Source organism: Taurulus bubalis (assembly GCF_910589615.1).
Source record: "Taurulus bubalis genome assembly, chromosome: 10".
Lineage (NCBI taxonomy): Eukaryota > Metazoa > Chordata > Actinopteri > Perciformes > Cottidae > Taurulus > Taurulus bubalis.
The window spans coordinates 20,416,096-20,435,250 of record NC_136598.1 but is presented as its reverse complement, the minus strand read 5'-3'; the positions used below and the strand labels follow the sequence as shown (position 1 = coordinate 20,435,250).

At 42.0% G+C, this 19,155-nt stretch overlaps 1 protein-coding gene across 1 annotated transcript; it reads left to right on the top strand.

The window, feature by feature from the left end:
- Positions 1 to 867: 867 nt before the first annotated feature.
- On the top strand, positions 868 to 13,233 carry igsf5b (immunoglobulin superfamily, member 5b; the record flags this gene model as incomplete). Its single annotated transcript, XM_079224888.1, has 9 exons — positions 868 to 916; positions 2,537 to 2,854; positions 6,075 to 6,202; positions 6,743 to 6,908; positions 7,444 to 7,575; positions 10,453 to 10,477; positions 11,175 to 11,263; positions 12,218 to 12,282; positions 13,123 to 13,233. 9 exons carry the CDS (start codon positions 868 to 870, stop codon positions 13,231 to 13,233), a joined length of 1,083 nt encoding a protein of 360 aa, XP_079081014.1.
- Positions 13,234 to 19,155: the final 5,922 nt, after the last annotated feature.

Below are 19,155 nucleotides of genomic sequence, written 5' to 3'. Positions count from 1 at the left end.
CCTGTCTGTCATGAGATAAATGATCTCCAGCTGAATGAAAACGTTACAAAAGTCATTCAATTGTGTTTTAATTAATTCATTGTATTCAGGGTTAAGCCAAAAAACTATGTCACACCTTCAGCTAGTATAAAATACAGCTGCTCGGCTTTGAACAAATACTAGAAGACAAGATCACATCAGCACCTAAAATGTATTACTATGTAACGCATTGTTTAATAAAGTTTATGCATATTATTAGTATGATTATTATTATCACAAGTGGTCATAAAAAAACAAGAAAATAGTCAACGGATGATCATGTTGCATACAACATTTTTTATGAAAGTTGTATAACTTTTGATAGTAAACTTTTTTATTTCACTTCTTATATACAATAAATAAATGTGTTATGCATACAGTAGGAGAAAAGAAAACATCAACATTTAAAACTCTGTCATCACGGCATGCACCTTTTAATCACAGATTTCGCAGAAGGACATTCCCATCACAAATTAATTAACAAACTCAATTCTATTACATTTACTGTAACTTCGTTTAAATCTTCAGGTTGGTTAGACTTTATTGCATGGCTTTATTTTGGTGTCAGCAAATACTGAGTTTAATGTTGTTCGAAATGACATGAATGCACAAGGATGAGTTAAGTAAATAATAATTAATTTAAATCTAATAAAATAAAAGTACAGTTTTTGACCCATTTTTCTTTCCTTTTGGAAATAATTGACTTTAGTAGCTGGAGCCTCGATGCTAGCATGGCTTAAGACTTGAGATTATGATCAACCCTCTGTGTCCCTCTGAAATAATTAAATTATATTTGTTTCCGGTCCATTCAGCATTGAACAATGGATTGACTGGATCGACTGATTAAACATGGACATCTTTTATCTGTTCGTGCTCTTCCTTTCATGCAGGATTCAAGGTGAGAGTTCAAACAAACAAAGCAGCTTGTTCGATTGGAGCTGTGTCCCAGAGGCCAGTAATGTGCGTGTACTAACGGCCACTTTCAGCGTTGTTAAGAACAAACCCACAATCTAATCAGGGGGCTTAATGATCGATCTTCTTCAGAATAGTTTGGTTTAATTTATTCGATATGGACATCACAGTGGCATTAGAATTGTAAGATACATTTAATCCCGCAGACCAGATGCCCTGTGTTTACAAAACGCTAAGTCAACATTAAGACAAAGACAGTGGTTAAGGGGTTTCAGAGTTACTGGTTCAGGGTCCCAATAGGAGATGCTCATCAGGCTGCCATCCTCTCATTGCAATGAAAAGAAAAAGCCAAAGAGGCCGGCCTCCATAATTCTCAGCCCTAATGTCCTAAACAGATGCTTAATTTATGATTCTGCAAGCTCTGTGGCTTTATCAAACTCTGAAGGCTTCTCTGCATGTTGAAATGTTTACCCTGCAGAATGATGCAGTGGCTTTTTGCCAACAGCTACAGATGAGTTTATACTCTCCTACGTTTGTGAGTAATTCTTCCCTAAATCCTATTTGCTCTCATCCATGCACCCGTCCAAATCACCATCATTTCCATCTGGACAGCCACAGTAACAAACAGTTGTGAGGAGTTTTTTTTAGTCTCTTTATGCCTCAAAGGCTTTGTTTCTTTCTCTCTTTGTTTCTTTCTTTTTTTAACTCACTCTCCCCATGTCGTAAATGTTAGGGGAAATGTGTTTGAAAGTGACACACACTGGGGTCCTCTATAGTTTTTGTGTTCTTTGAGCAAACTGAGCGATTGCCTCTACTTACTGATCACTCATTCGCCACCATATTTATGGGCTTCCTTTAATGCACCAACTTCAATTCATCCCCCAGACTATAAAATGAAAAGTCACTTCTCCGATAATGTGTTACTAATTATTTCTGTATGTGCGCATTGCATTCTTTTGATGTGGTTTTAGATAATTTTTGAAGGAATCTGTGTGCATTTCCTATCCTGCTAGAATTGCATGAACGTGCTAATGTCACTCAGGAGAACGGTAGTATTTTACTGTTGTTAAAGTGTTTAAATTCAGATTACTTGTGTGTTCCTGTACGAGTGATTTTCTGATGAATTAGTTTAGCCAGCTTCTTAATTCTGAATTAGTGCTACTGGATTTATTAGGTCTCGTTAAAGGACTAGTTTGAAAATGTTGGAAATACTGAGTCTCTGACAGCGACGACAGGACTCCAGGAAGCACATAACCCGCAGTTGTTTTTATGTATGAATTAAACAAACAAGATGTAATGCATTAACTTGTGAGCTTTCAACTTAGTCACGTTTCCCAGTCTTTGTGCTAAGCTAAGCTAAGCTAAGCTAACTGGCTTCTTGCTCCATAGCTCCATATTTAGTGTAGACGTGAGAGTGGTTTCCATCGTTTCATTGAACTCTCAACAAGAAAGCGAGTAAGCGCTTTTCCCAACATGCCAAACTATTTCTTTCAAGGATGTTAGCAGCAGTGTTAGTAAATGTTGCTCTGGTCATTGATACGTTTCAGACTGAGTTCAACATGGAGGGTATTGATGTGATTTATGTCTGTCTCTCCTTGGCTTTTAGCAGTCAGAGGTCAGATGAAGCTGTCGCCTGAAACACGAACCGTCCTGCGAGGAGAGGAGGCCCGGTTTACCTGCAGTACCTCCAACACTCAGTGGACTGTTATGTTGTGGCTGCTGAGCGGCACACCGGTTCTCACCATCTCCAAGGAGTATGGTGTCCTGCCCTCCATCAACCCTAATGTGACGGCCGTGACAAGCCTCGTCTCACCTGGAGACAGCTGGGTGTTTGTCCTGAACAGCACAGAGAGGCACAACCAGGGACCAGTGACCTGTGACCTCCAGGGCATTGATAGGAAAACAGCAAGCCTGTTTGTACAAGGTCTGTACGTCCGTATGCATGTATTATGTGTGTGTGTGTGTGTGTGTGTGTGTGTGTGCGCGCGTGTGTGTGTGTGTGTGTGTGTGTGTGTGTGTGTGTGTGTGTGTGTGTGTGTGTGTGTGTGTGTGTGTGTGTGTGCGTGTGTGAGAGAGATTCACTGTAGTAGGAAGGCAGCAAGGATTATTAAGGTTTATTTCTGCTGTAGAGAATTTCAATGGTTTTTTGTTCAGCCAGCTCCGCTCAGGGATACTTGCATTCTTGCAGACTAGAGTCTTGTACACACACACACACACACACACACACACACGCACACACACACACACACACACACACACACACACACACACACACACACACACACACAAAGCATTGTGAAGGAGACGAAGCAGATGGCAAGTCTCAAATACAACTATTCCAGTGTGAGAGAGTGCAGAAACACACATAATTTAACCTTGACGAGGCAAAAAGCACCATGTAAAATAAAAAAGAGGTAACTAACGTTATATAACTGCGTTGATTCTGCCGACCCACACATTGTCGTTTCTACATGGAAGAAAATAAAGAACTACAAAGAGGTAGAGACCACAAATGTTGTAGGCGCTCATCCTAATTAAGTGCTTTTGTTTTAATTTACTTGAAGTGGGGATTCAAGGATGAAAGTTTTCTGTAAAAGCAGCTGAAAAAGCGCCTAAGTGATCAATCATGGTGTATATCAAGGGGGAGGGGGTCTGTGTGTAGGGGTACAGTTGCCCAATGTTTGACGGTCTCTGTGACATTGTTGATGACAGTGTGGATGGTGTCGGGGATGGGAATTGATTGGCCCTCAGGTGGAAAAGTGCTGGACTCCATGTGCCAGCCAGGATTTACAGGCCGGTCTCCCCATCTCTCCTAAGAGTCAGGACTTTATAAGAATCAGTGGCTCTCTGCAGTTCTGATGATGTTGATATCCCAAGCTGAAGAGCACTGCAGCATCTTGACAAGTAGGACTAAATAAAGGTCTAAACAAGCACGTTAGAGCAAATTCACTGAAATTGGCCATACCATTCACAAACATTTCCATTTCCACAAATTAGGAATGGTAAAAAAAAATGTATTAGGATTGGTGAGGAGGTCAGGAAAGGTTACGCAATATGTTTTCCCTTTTTGCTGAAGGGAGGATAGCCGGGCATTTTTTGGGAGGGCAAAGAAGGATATTTCCATTTTTACACTTCATTAAAAAGAAGGATCAAAGTCTTGTACGGCCGTTTCAAGTTCAAAGACAGCTTGATGAAAAATGTCAGGAGATTATTGACACATGCATCTCTGGGAAGATATTGACCCCTATATGCTAGTCACAGTTTCTGCTCACGTGGAGGTGGCACGCCTCAAACTAGACGACACCTTATTACGCCAAATCTCCAGGACTTCCTGGGACCTGTGCTTCTCTTGACCTTATCATTCAGCTTGTTTGCATCTGCAGTATGTACAAACTAAACTCAAAACTCAGCAAAAAAAACAAGAAATCAGCGCGTAAACATCTTTTCTGTAAAAAGCGAGAGGATACAAAAGCAATGACCCATCGCCTCCGATATATTACGGAGAGAGCCTCCATTGCTGCCAGTGCCACAAATCCCCTTTGACACATGCAGCCATTAACAGTAGTGCATGGTGAATCAGGCCCTCTAGTCTGGATGCAAAGGATCACTATGGCCTGACACAGCCTTTGAATTAATTGTGCATCTTGGCACGGCCAGTTAACAGTCAGCAACTCTGCCTGTGATTTGTATACTGCAGCTTCAAATATACTGTTGGAACGAAGCCACAAATCCACCGTGGGCTGGATGACTCTGTACGCTATCATCCGCACTCTTTAATTGTTCAATATGAAGATGATGTAAATATGACAATCTCCTGCTTCCTCTCGCTGCTCCTTCTCTGCGTATTCCCCACACAAATACAGCACACAAACACACACACACACACACACACACACACACACACACACACACACACACACACACACACATACACACACACACACACACACACACACACACACACACACACACCTCTGACTTCAATCAATACGGTTGCATGCACTGTTGAGTATGAACGGGTCTGCAGTGAAGGCTAGAGCTGCAGAAAAGTCTTCTGTATAAATCAGAGATGAGCGAACAGCAGAAGAAGAGTAGAAGCACAGCGCCGGTCCTCGCTGGAATAAATGCACACCCACACATACATGTGTGTTATATGCGTTTCATGCGTATACGCAGCAATCCTGCAGACAGACATGTAAAAGTGTTTAAATGCTGCCCTCAGTAATTTCCCCTCTGAGGACCCCTGCTGAAAAATCACTGGAATTAGAGTTAGCTGAGGGCTCTCCGCCTCACACAGTCTGCCACAGCAGCCCAAAGTCTTCAGAGTTCCCCTACAGTGATTAACCAACCTTATGAAACCTTATTTCAGGGATCACTTAAATTGGAGCTTTGGGAGAGAGTGCTGATGTCGTTCCTTTCTCTATTCAGATGTATCAATCTACCATGATCGCCCGGAGCCACTCATCAGTCAGAGCAAATGAGGCTGCTGGTTCCTCGCCAACCTTTATTCAATGGCGCAGAGATTCTGTAAGAGCAGCCAGAGTCCACTCTTTTGTAATGGGATGGTATGATGTTTATGACACCAAATCAAAAAAAAGCCCCAGGGGAAAGGGAAAGCCAATAATGCGTACGAAACAGCTGAGGATTTTAACCTAAATCCGCACAGACATGTCATTCGCTGAGACAAAGCACCAAAGCTTCTGTAATTATCTTTCTGTCTGTAGCAATTGTCTGTTGCATCCAGCGCCTTTCATTCTGCCAGACAATGGACTTCACATATGAGATACTGTATCTCCCAGGGCCTTAAGTGGCTTATTTGGCTGGCAGGGAAGGAGATGAAGGGGAAAAGAGGAGAAGGATTCGTCAGGCAATTGAGACTTTGAGACGCGCGATCAATCGCCCGGGACGAATGAAATCTGTCTTTTGTCAGCGAGCAGGCGAACTGGAGAGGTGGTGCTCACCTTTAGGTACAGATGCGTGGATGCAACAACATGCGTAGAAATTCATGGATCCCTACCCGCCGTTGATATTCATAAATGTACTCACACTCATGCATGTGTACAGGAATATTTATAAGTACAAATACATGCACGCAAGCACATGAATAATACAAAATAGAAACAAGTTTGTGATTCTGATTGCAGAAAAGGGCAGCGTGAAAGTCGTTGGGGACAACAGGTTGGCTTTTCAGGGTCACTCGGTCCTGTTTGAATGCCAAGCAGCAGGATGGTACCCTCTACCCACTTTGCAATGGCAGGTGAATGACAATAAGGTAGGTGCATGCGACCTTCTCCCTACGGTAATATTTAGAACTGAGGAAAGCTTTTTATATTATGAAACACTTATCAAGCCACGTTGTAGCTTTGCAACTCAAAACTTTGCAGGAATGAAGTATCCCTTAAAAAGCATTGAAGTTCGAATGTAGTGCCTGTGCAGAGAAAGTGTATTTGCAGGTGAATTATTATTATCAGTTTTTATTTTGTCATGATTACGACTGCACTGCTTTTACAGGGATCCAAACAAAGTCTACAGATTATCATGTCATTGTATCTGCAATGATTGTTGCTGTGGAATGTTTTCAAGTTACATCATTTGGTGCTAAGTACCATAAACCAAATGGTATGAGCGTCATTACACTGGTGTGAATGTGAACTACAGCCTCACTGAATTGAACGTTTTATTGGCTGAACAACTCATCTCCAGTCATCTTCAGAGACTTAGGCGTTTTTTTTTTTTCTATTTGGACTAATTACAGAATAACTGCAAAACTAATTCTCTCTCTCTCTCTCTTTCTTTGGGGATTGGCATGCAGGTGAACCAGGGGGAATACAGCATCAGCAGTGAAGAGTCAGGGAAGAGCCTCTTCACTGTAACCAGCAAGCTCAACGTGACGGCAGCGAAGAGCTCTCATGTGGCTTGTCTGGCCTCTGTGTCTGCCCTCGCCCCACCACTGAAGAGCAGCGTCCGTCTGACAGTGGGTGAGAGGACACCGCCATCAAATAACATACACACACACAGTGCATCTTTGTTCTGTCCTAGTTTTGTTATCTGTCTTTAAATTCCTTTTCTCTCTCTCTCTCTCTCTCTCTCTCTCTCTCTCTCTCTCTCTCTCTCTCACTTTGTCCTTTTTTCTTCTTCCTGTTCCTTTCTCTTTTTTTGGGAAGCCTGTGAATCATCACTAAGCATTAATATTAAAGAGCACAGGGGTACAGAAAAAGAGCTGTCAGATCAACACTGCATGAGTTTGCATCACAGGGAGCAAACCTCTCTAAGGCCCAGAATACAAATACGACATAATCATTTTTGTAATGTTCCATTTGTAGTTATTTTTTTCTCCCACTCAGAGCAGCTTCCCTCGGCAAACACCCCCATGCATGCTGCAGCATATTAAAACAGGAGATTGAACACAGCTTTCTTTACACTGTGTCTGCAAATCTGTAATTTGAATTGCAAGGTAACAACACTGCTTCAGCGCTTCTTTACCAAAACACTGATGTGACCTTTTCTCCTCAGTTACAGAGGTGGTGCAGGAGGGAGATGACTGCACGGTCCCTCTGGCAGTAACGGCCTCCCTCTCTGCTCTTCTGCTGCTCCTCCTGCTCTGCGTCTGCACCGTCCTCTGGCTCAGACAAAGGAGACAAGCAAGTATGCACTTTTCGCTTCCTTGAATTGCTTCAGGTGAAAGAGAATCGTCACCTCCCCCCTGTGCTTTTCCAGTCCAGAAACTGTGATTAAAGTATAATGAAGAAGATGGGCGGTTACACGCTGTGGCTCAGCACTGCCCCATGCTGGCCTTCCCCAAGGACACGCAATATATTTTCTGAAAAAGGCAGAACATAAGTTGTCAGCACAAAGCTTTTCTTCTGAGGAGACAGCAACAGCACAAAGATTAGATAAGTATGCGGACTGTATGACTGCAAGGTTTGAATCCCAAAAAAAACATGACAAATTGTCAGGAGAGGACTATTAACGCTCACCCAGAATAATTACTGCAGGGGTAAGCCTAAACGAGACAGTTCACCAGTTAAACAGTGTAAAGATACATCTGTCACCGCCATTACAGTAACTTTACTAAGTCCAACTGAAATTAAGTTGCATGATTCTTTCTGCTTCAACATGCAGAAGTATCTGTCCTGTGCTCTTCTATTATGGATAGAACTAGAATTTCCACCTCCGCCAACCAGTCAGGTTGCACTTTACATCCGCGTCTGTCCAAAATGTGATCACTTCATCATTTTTTTTCCCTCAAGGCGTTCCGGCAATATTGCATTTTTACAAATAGGACGGACGTACAAAACCCAAAAACATAATACATGGCTGTCACCAGCGTGGAGGAATTGTAAACATCAAGTTTGAACTTTGTGCTATTGTACTTTTAATAATGTCTTCTATCAAACTCCAGCCAGGAAACAGTACTTCCACTTTACTGGACTGGTGGTCTTTACTCTACTGGTGCATGATTTAATGAAAGTGTTACAGAAGTCTCCCTTGGATAAACAAAGCGATCATGTTCCAGGAACAATGGATAAAGGCCATTGAGACATGCAGATGAGTCGACAGTTGTTTAGTGGGAACGTGGCGACCTTGGACAAGCTATCAGCCTGTGTGTAAAGGATTACAGCTGTTGGTGGCAGAGATTGCAGCTTGGGGAATAGAAGGTCCTGACTCACACCTGGTTCCTGGCAGATGAGTCTGTTACACAGTTTTCACATTCAGCTTTTGGACACAGCTTGTTCTGTAGATTTAAACAAACTAGGGAGGTCCCTGTTCAGAACGGACCGAATGCTCGGCCTCATGCAAACAACTTCACACACAACATTTAAAGGACTTTTACTGTGTGCTTTTAGTTTTAGGTACTTCTACTACCACTGCCGAAAAACATACTAGTTAGAGAAAGGATGAACAGTAAAGCAAGACAGCGTTTTTCTGGAGCCCCCAAATAATTACTGCTGCTTGGACAGAATTTGTGTCCGACATGGCAAAGAGTTGCAGAAGTTACTTGAGCATTTGTGCCGGAAAAGAGATGAAAATTAGCGTATCCTCCCAGATGTAATGTTTCCATCACTGTCGATTTGAGCTGGAGCTGATGAATACCTGTGATTACTGCAGAGTCATTTGTCCCGGGAATGAATACAGATTGTAACCTTTCCCACTAAAGACAAAAGCCAGATGTTCGTAGGTATCAGTTGTTTTTTTGTCCAGTGGTAAATTGGGTTTTAGAATACTAGCACCTCCAAAACTCACTATTTAACATATTGCATCTCATTTGTCCTTTTTATGCCTAAGTTTGTGTACCAATTAAACAATAAATGTTAGTCAACAAGCTTTAGGGGCGTATTTTGTTACCTTCAGACAGAGACAGGCAAACTGCTAAGATGGGCTAAATAATTGCAACATAACATAATTTCCAAGATGTTGAAACATACATGTTTTTGAAGTCCGAAGCCGACTAAGGCAGTACCAAATTGCATTGCTTAGGAAATTCTACAAAACCCATTACAGTAACAAGGGTTTTAAACCACCACACAGTGTGACAGTTTTACTGCAACTCTTTTAGGGCTCACAACCAGACCTGAATGTCACCTCAGAGAGGTCGATGCCTTGGCAAGTTGTGGAGGTAAAGTGGTGTGATGTTGTAAAAAGTCTGGCCAGGAAAGAGGGATGTTGCAGAGAGGTTTCTTCAGCGCCATCGCCGAGGGGACCGATGTTCCATAGCACGCGGAGCCGGAGGAGGCCTGTTTGTGCGTGATAACAAAAAGAGGCCCTAAGTCACTCATTTAGAAGTCAGCGTAATCCCCCTGACTGATTCTGGACTATTGCAAATCACGGCTATGGTTTAGAGCTAAGGGATTATCACGAAGCAGGTGTGACCTTTCTCCTGCGGCAGCCGATTCTGTACCTGAAACGCGTGATGCCTTCTTCGCCGTCGTCTTTACAGCTTTTATGGAGCAAATAAGTTGAATTAACTTCATGAGGATGATTCACGTGTTAGAGGATGTGGCATGCCTCCAAGCCACTAAGCTCTTCTTTGAGTAATCCACCTCAATGGGGAGTAATGTATGTTTTGTAATTTGGGGGGGAAATAGAAGGGATCTAATGTAGTCACCCTCAAAGACTTTGGCCAGCATGACAGCAGGGATTTAAAATATAATGACGAAGGCAATTTCTTTCCCTGTAAAAAAGAGCAGTTTATACGTCTCCTGAGGCAAGCGCCATCTGCACCATTGTTATGTCGTTGTGTTTTCGCCGCGGCCAGGAGGACCTTTGGCAAAGACAACCATGAAGCAGTGTTACAGAACTCATTAACGCTCAGCTCCAGCTTTCACCGTTGAATAGCAAAGTGACTGGAGGCTCTGATATTAGTGCAGAAACCAGAGCTAATAAACAGCGGGACATTTACAGCTTTCATACAGTTGTAGTGAGCAAGCACAATGGTTCTGTGGTCAATGCAGTGAGAATAATAAAGCCAGTGGCAGACCACTCATAATAATTCTGTAAACCTAATGCCTCATTTTCTTTCAGAACCGAGCCCACAGGAGGCAATACGGTAAGATTTAGGAGCTTTTTTTATAGACACCTTTTGCTTTATGAGGCTGTTTTCAAACAATAAAAAACCTTGGACTTTCTCCACTTTCCAAACTAACAAACGTGAAAGTGACTGGCTTGAGGAGAAAGTAGCTGCCAATAATCTGTGAAAGAGGCAGAGACAGAGTCCCGGCTGTATTGAGCTCCATTTAAATTTTGCATAAGCGAATATGAAGACTTAGCAATCTCTATTAATATGTGCAACTTATTTCTGACAATGAATGGGCTTTTATTGTTACACGTTATAAAAGAAAATTGAAGACATGTATTAGATGCATTAAATAGTCATTACATTTTGTAATAACTTAATTAGGGTATACATTTTTGTTAGCTCATTTAAGAAGCAGATATTTTACGCATTACTGTTACAAGCGTTTTCCATGCAGCTGAAACACATGTTATATCTTTCCCATTGAGCACATTGAAGTGAGAGTTGAGCACGTTGGAGGGGTCTCATAAAATGCTCAGAAAAATGATGATGTTCATTTGTTATCTGTCGAAGCATTTTATGATGAAAACAATGCAGAGGCCCCTGATAGTATATCAGCTTTGTGAGAAAAGAAACAGAAAAGAAAAGAAAATTGTCTGTTCACAACAGCACAGCTTCTCTCAGCTAAAGGTTATCTTTTCCATTGGACCGTTCATTGGGGCATTTGCAGGTTCGACCAATCAGTGAGCGGGAGAAGCTCGGTTGCTGAGGCAACAGGAGGGAAGGTCAACCTGGGATATTCTGGTGAAGGCCCCACAGGTGAGAGAGTAACACATAGTTCACCTTGATAATTGTACACCTCAACTACTGTTTACTCACAATAATGGTGTTGACAGAAGAACATCTGAGTGAACAGACAAAATAGTTCAGTTTATTCTGACAAGCTGGGACATGACAATAATTTTACTAACTACTAAAAACTAAATTAAGATAAAAAAAACTGTTAGAGGTCAGTACATGTTATACATTATTCAATATCCCTCAAGTCACTTTAAAGAACCTTTTCAGTAAGTTTACGTGTTAGTTTAGTTTTTACATTTTCGCCAACTATTCTTGACTTTTGGATTTTTTTAATGTATTTTTCAAAAAGTCTATTCTTAAAAAAAGTTGTGTAATTCATCACATTTAACATAGGGTCTGTATTCATTCTTTTGTCAAGGTTAAACCTTGATTGCCTTGTAATGACGTTTTACTGCAGATTGATTCTCCATAACAATAATTTACTTTGACGAAAGGTAACGCTTGATGTTCACTGTGATGGATTACACAACTTAAGCACAATTCAAGAGTCTGTTAATGGGTATTCATGTTCTATGGAAATGTAAGGAAGCCAAATTATGTCTGGAGTAGTATTAATTAAGTTCCTTAAAACCTGCAGCATGGTTAGCAAAATGGTTAGTTGTAATATTAAGTATACATGAAGACAAACCCTTTAAGTCTTAGGCTGTTGCACTTGCAAAGTTGAGCAGCCAGATAATATGCAGAAAATCAAGAATATCCTATTTATATTATTCTAATTCAGACAGAAACAAAAGATAGATTTAAACTCTGGATGCTGTATTTATTTGGTAAACATACCAGACCCCATGAGCATCTAAATTGCTCGATTCTTTCTATTTTCGCTGAGGTCAGCTTTGAGTACAAAGTGGGCTGTAGCTGGTCAGAGGGACTGCGAGGTTAGATCAGGCTAAATTGCTGTTTTTCACCCTGCAGATGCAGTTTTCAATGAGCTAATCATGGAAACTCGTAGGCAGGAGGACTTTGTCGGCTTTCACAAGGTAAGATAGAGAAAGATAAGGTGGGAGGGCAGAGAGAGAGAGAGAGAGAGAGCAAGAGAGAGAGAGATGTTGACTGTAGCTGAATAATGCAACCATTCATTCTGCAGCTGGAGTTTCTGCCACATCCTCCCATGTTGATAGGAACAAGCTACACTGCTATACTGTTGCACCTCCACTGTTCTCCCATTAGACAGCTTGATGTCAGACAGGGATGTGGAATAACATGCTTTCTGGCACAGCTCCACAAAACGCCATCAGCATTATTTTTTAGCTTACAGGGCACTAAAGTGGCGCCATCATCATCACCATCATCATATAGTATCATCTGAATAATGGGATGATCTCAAGGTGTACATCCTGGCATGGACGAAACTGAGGAATAGATTGTTATATTGCTATGAATATATAATGTATTGATATCGTGTGAAATGTCCTGGTATCTAATCATGAATGGAGGAGGGACAAGTCTTCCCTTCTGTACTGTGGCATATGTGGCCTCTTTTCCCAATTACGTCTGATGTAGAGCAGCTCTGTCTTAAGGTCACAAGTTCAGTTCTGATTCACTGTCTTTGAAGTAATGAGTTTGAGTTTGGTAATAGGATTGCCTTCTCTGGAGGGACTAAAGGTGGAAGACAGTTTCTGGACTTTAAAGCAATAGTTGTCCTCCAGTCGTCCTCAGATGTGTCAGTGTGTAATTGTACACTGGACTGTTTGGGCAACTACCTCCACAGTGTCCCTGCTGCTGTAGGAGAAAGGTTTCAGGACAGGCATCTCTGTGTTTGTTGCCAATCTACAATGTGTATTATCAGTCAAATGTAAATGTGATGGTGTGTGTCCCAGGTCCCTGATGTCGTGTATTCCAGCAGTCCTTCTCCACACAGTAAGGGTCCACCCCAGGTGTGTCTATCAGAGGAAAACTCCAAGAATGTCAGGAGAATTACCACAGTTTGAAATATGATATTTAATGTAAAGAAATGTGGTGTCAATGTCTATTGCACCACAATTACATTACAGTACAATATTTACAGTCTGGGCCCTTCACTAGTGTTACATTTTTGTAAAGCCGTAAGCTAATGTTTATAATGTTTAGCTAAATGTGTGCAGCACATTATTGTGTTGAAAATATATTTACTTTACCTTAAATGTATCCTTAAAAAATGTAAACATTGTTTTTTTTAAATGTTTAATAAAGTGCTGTGCTCCTTTGTGTTCTTGGCTTACATCTACAGTATATAGTTTGAGCTGGTCATATCATTTAGACCAAAACAAGAAATACACTACAGTGTGTTTTCATTAAAAAAATTCTCATTACAACTTGGATCTTATTTTTTGCTGCTTTGGCCATCATTTAGTTAAGATAACACATTACCCACTAAGTAAACAAGATATAAGTTGTAATAAACCAGAATTATCATGTAACATTATTTAGACAACGCTTTAAACTGTTTTAATCCGACGGTTATCGCATGATTTAAAGGGACTCCCTGAGCTGTTGCATGTTGATTGATACCCATTTTACATCATTAAAATCTAATCCTGTTTTCAGGAAAGCCGTGCCGGATAGGCCTCTTGTTCTGTTTCATATGTGGAAGCATCTCAAACTCAATCAATTTCCCAGATATGGAAAGGAAATGGCTTTAAAATACAGTATCAATGGGAAAGGCTGGGGTGTAAATTAACACAATGTGACTGGTGCTGCAATGAGAACGATGTGGTGGTGAGGCTCTGTGGTAATGCATGAAATAACAGATTCATCTCTGTGTGAAGTGGGTGACATAACATTTGCATTTTATAATAGTAAAGGATGGGGGTAGAGCGGTGGAGATGGAGGTTTATGAATCTGCCAGACACGCTATAGTTTCACCAGCATTGCTGTTATTAAAGGAGTTGGCGTGCATTAAAAAGATGACTTGCCTATTGCTGGTGTCTGGGAAAAAAAGATGTCCAGATTTATTTAATTTTTTCACAAACTGCTGCTGTTTTCGAATAATACCCTTGCATTGTGTTTCACATTTCAGACAGTGAATGAGCCGAGCCGAGTTTATTAAATTATTCACAACGTGGGGTTATTATCATTATTTCCTAATGTCACAATATCTGACAAAAAAAAAGCTTTTTCCGGGGGAGGCTGTGACTCTCTTAGTATTTTTGTATTGTTTGTCACCTCGGCTGTAAAATAAATGGCAAATCATGCCACTGGCAGCTTATGCTTTATTGAAGGGGAAATGCTCTTTCATTTCACTGAAAGCCAATGCACAGTCTGATTCGCCCTTTCAGCTTTAGATGTGATATATCTCTCTACTGCCGGCAACCTTGATTAGCTGAATATGATTCCAATTCCATAAGCAAATGGCATGGCGGTTAAATCTCTGCAAAACACTGCTGAAGACAGATGCAGTCGTCTGCAGTGAACTCAGATGTGAAGTTGTACGTTTTCATATAATAAGGAAGAAAGTACGAAGTATAAATTGTCTTGATCCCTTCAACAGGGGGGTCAGAGCCAGATCTCAGGAATAAACCAGGGCAGAGACCAGCAAAACACGAGTGTACTGTAGGGGTGTCAAACATAAGGCCAGAGGGCCAGAAACAGAAAAGGTAATGATGCCAAAAGGTCATCATTAAAATAGAAAAGGACGATCACGGACATTTCCATTCAAATCAAAGCAGAAGGATGGTCACCCAATGCTGCCCATTTGTATGTGTACTGTTGCCATGGCGACCGTTGCAACGGGCTTACTTCTGTATAAATGCAACCGACTGATGGCAAGCGGCGGCCTCGATGACGTGAGGTTTTGCAGTAACGACCAAGACGAGCAGTAGAGGAACGTTACGGAGCGTAGAGAGACATGGTGAAAGAGCTTCAGCCACACCTTCTTGCCACAACTTAGGAAAGCACATTGCCAGATGAGTGGCCACTTTGTTTGGCTCTTTTTCTCTGTAGCATTAATTCAATTAAATTAAATTAAATTCAGTTTATTTTGAATAGCCCCAAAATCACAAATTACAAAGCAATAGATGTCATGTGTACAGAATGAACAACGTAACAGAGTTACAGCACATTCAATGAATATTTCAAAAATTATTCATATATAATGAGAAGAAGGCATGGACCACGATTCAGATAACCACGACGATGTGAGTAGAAGGAGTTAGAGAGGAGGGGCATCAGCAGGGCCGCCATGGCAGGAGGCAGGACCGGCTCCAGACAGCCATGATCCATGAAAACTTGAGGAAGCACAGAGGCTCCGAGGAAGCACTGGTTATTTGTCCACTAGGGGTCACGCTGGCCGAGTAAGAGCACCGGGCCTTACGCTGGAATACGTTATTATAGATCCCACATGCACATATGTACATGCTATGTGACGCAACACTGTGAAGCTACTAGGCTACTGTCAATGCAGAAGCCACCAGTGAACCATTTCTTTGTCAAACAGGAGAAAAGTGGACAAAGTGTCAGGTTTTCAAAGAAAAAGGTTTTCTATTTCTTCACAGAGGTAAATTGGAAGCCAGTGTGCTCAAATAATATGATATACAGAGCCACTACCAGACTAATCATGGTGAAAAATACAATAACTTGCAAGGACTACTGAGAACAAAGAAGATAAATGGGTTGCGGCCCAATTTGACACCCCAGGTCTACTGCCATGCGAGCAATTCTGCGAGGCTGTTTCGACGCAACAGTGCTTTGAGCTATAATGCTCAAAGTACTTCAAAGCACTGATGTTTAGCATGGATAATGTTTACCATCTTTGTTTAGCGTTGTACAATGCTGATATTTGCTAATCAGCTCTAAACACATAGTACAGCTGAGACTGATGGGGATGTCAGAAGTTTCCCAGGTATTCAGTGATAATCCAAAAAATAAATCCAAAATTAAAATTCCTCCTGAAGGGACATTGTTGACATATGCGGATTGATGCCACAGAGCCGCGCTGCGAACCAGGCTGAAGCCTGATGTGCCAAGACACATTTGTGCGCAACACTAGTGCCACTGTTCACAGGGATTTAACAGTGAATACTTACCACAGCACCCTTCAAATGTGACGCTCTGTTATGTTCTGACATTGTGTCGAAGCCAGTTCTATCTTGGCGTTCCAGCAAAATAAATAGATTTATAGGAACTGAAAAGAAAGCAAATAGATGACACAAAAAGTTGACTTTTCACAGAAATCTTCCCTTGAATCGTCAGTTATGTGGCGACAGCATGTATGCTTGCATTATTGAAAATAGCTCGCGTACATGGTCTCCTACTATTCTCTCTCACCAGATGGCTGACACAGATCTTCACTTTGGAACTCACATCTCGCCAGCGAATGTGAGGAAAGTGTTTGTCCTCTATCTCTCTCCCGCTACGCTTTCATCGTTGCTGCCTTCTGTTTTCGTGCACCAAACGCCTGGCATTGAAGCAGCGGGCTATTAAATAAATTAGGTTTCCTCCAGTGGGCCTGACAAAGACAGGCGCAAAAATGAGATGCCCATTACATGACCTGCTTTAGTGTTTTGTTTTCCAGCTTAACCACCCCCTTCCCTGGGGCTTACTTAGGGCACTCCATGGGTGTCAGTGACGCTCCACAAAATGGTGCGGTCGTATCGTTGGGAGGCATCTAAAGCGCTGAGAGCCAACCAGAGCCGGTCAGTGTCTAACCTTTCCAACAGTGAGCCTGAAAACAAGCTCCCTCACTTTTAACTTTTCACCCCTTTACAACTGTAGCCATCTTCTGGAGTCCCTGTCACTCAGTCGCTGTCTTCTCTGCTCCTCTCCTGCCTGTCACAAGCCGATCTCCTCCTCGCGTCAGCGTGGGACACTGCAGTTACGTCAATGTACAAACTTTGTCGGTCTGCAAGGAACCAGCTGTCAGTTCAGCGGGTATCTCCTACATCGTTGCATGCATCACAGAAAATTACAGAGTGGAACACAACCACCGGGGACAACAAGAGAGTCTGCTGCTTGGGTGCAGCTCCCCAGCTTCCTCAACAGTTTTCGGTTGGCAATTAGCAAGAAGCCACTGCACTCTTTTCTTGGTGTATGGATAAATAAATGGAAACTTTGGCTAATGGCCCTCCGGAGTACAGCGTGATGTCTCCAGTGGCTTGTTATATTCTGCTTTCCACTTCCCGTTAGTTAGGGTCCATTAGCAGTCCAGTAACTGAACCGCGAGGAAGAGAGGAGCAGAGAAAGGACATTAAAACCACACATTCACAAATATGTTAATATGGCTTCCTCTTTGTGTTTGAATTTTAAAGCAAAAGGTTAGCAATATTCAATATGTTTTGCTGTTGTCAAAAAAACACCATGAAAAGACCAAACTTTTCCAAAATCTTTTTACACTTCCTTACTTAAGATACATTTAGCCGCTGGGTGAAGACAAACAAGGCTTCCTTTGCTAGTTTATAAATGAAAGATGCTCAATAGAGACTTCATAGCATATCTTTTGCATCCATGCGGCTCTCAACATGGAGACAGCTGAGCCAACGTACCGCAGCTAACAGCGCTAATAGTTTAAACAACAGCAACAGTGCTGACAGAGCTAACAGTGTTAACTAAGACATGGGTTCAGGGTGCCGTAATGCAACCGCCTTATGAGTGCAGGGGAGAGCGGCGGCCATTAGCTAGCCAGTGGGGCGCAACAGAGAGACTCTCATGCACGAACACGCACAGAGAAGCTCGGATTACAACACGCACACAAAGAGGGAGAGCGACTTCATTCTCTGCTCAGGTAGACATTATGACTCGTTATATTTTTATATTGTAATAGTGATGCTATATTAATGCTCTGAGCACCACACATCGAACCTTAAAGACTCATCACCTCAAGTGAGCCAACACAAAGGTGGCGATACAATCGTCCCTTGTCATTGACTTTTGATTACACAGGGCCACAAGGACTGTGCAGTTCCTCCTGCAACATGAATACGATAATTGAACACAAGAGAGCACTTGATCATCAGCTTTATAAATATGTATTAATGCACAGCAGATCCCGGCTACACATAAAAGCTCAGCTGCTTCAGAACGCCACTGCGTTGATTGACTTGAATTAAATGGGCCCTCCTGGCCCTGGCACTGGTCAGGGCAAATTAAGAGGCCTCTCATTATTGAAAGCTGATACTTTCAAGAGGACCTTTCCACGGGGCTCCTACTAAATTAAAGGCCTTCAAAAGCAACTCTGTGTCGCTGTATTATGTGTCGAGAGCCATTACCAGCAATTAAAGCTAAAATCCTTGAAACGACCTTGTTAGCGTAGGGTACTCTTTATTAGCTGTTTAATGCAACTCAGCAAGGTATTGTGCAGACTAATTACCAGAGTCGAGAGATATTCACTGGTCAGTGTTAAAAAGAAAGGAAAATGGAAACTAATTAGGTTACTTGTCTTTTGCACGGGGTCCTTGTGGCCGGTTGACTGGCCTTGGTGGACAGTGGTGGCCGCAGTCCGCCGCATGGCTGAGTGGAGCTATCAGAGGTATTTCCAATCCCATGCAGGTGCTCTACTCTGCTAATGTGTGACTCACTGTGGTATGTCAGATCTCATTTAGCCATTCATATTTGCAACAAAAATAATCTTGTATTTCAGTTTGCTGACCCGGAACAGATTTTGCTGGTTAAATGGCAACCGAACACATATGAGAATGATAAGCAAATAAGTGTTGATGTTCCCCGAAAATGTTTCAAAGTAGCTTGAATTTGAAAAGGTAGATCTCGACTCCTGCTCCCGTATTAAAATGCTAATAACGTATTCATCTGATTGTTAAGAAGCAATATTTGGTGCAACTTGAGCAGGTTGATCTGGCATGTCTCAACAGTTTCCTAGCAATGGCAGAAGCATATGCGTGCCAAGAGTTACTGTGTCGGTGTTTTCCACTCTGTGAACATGT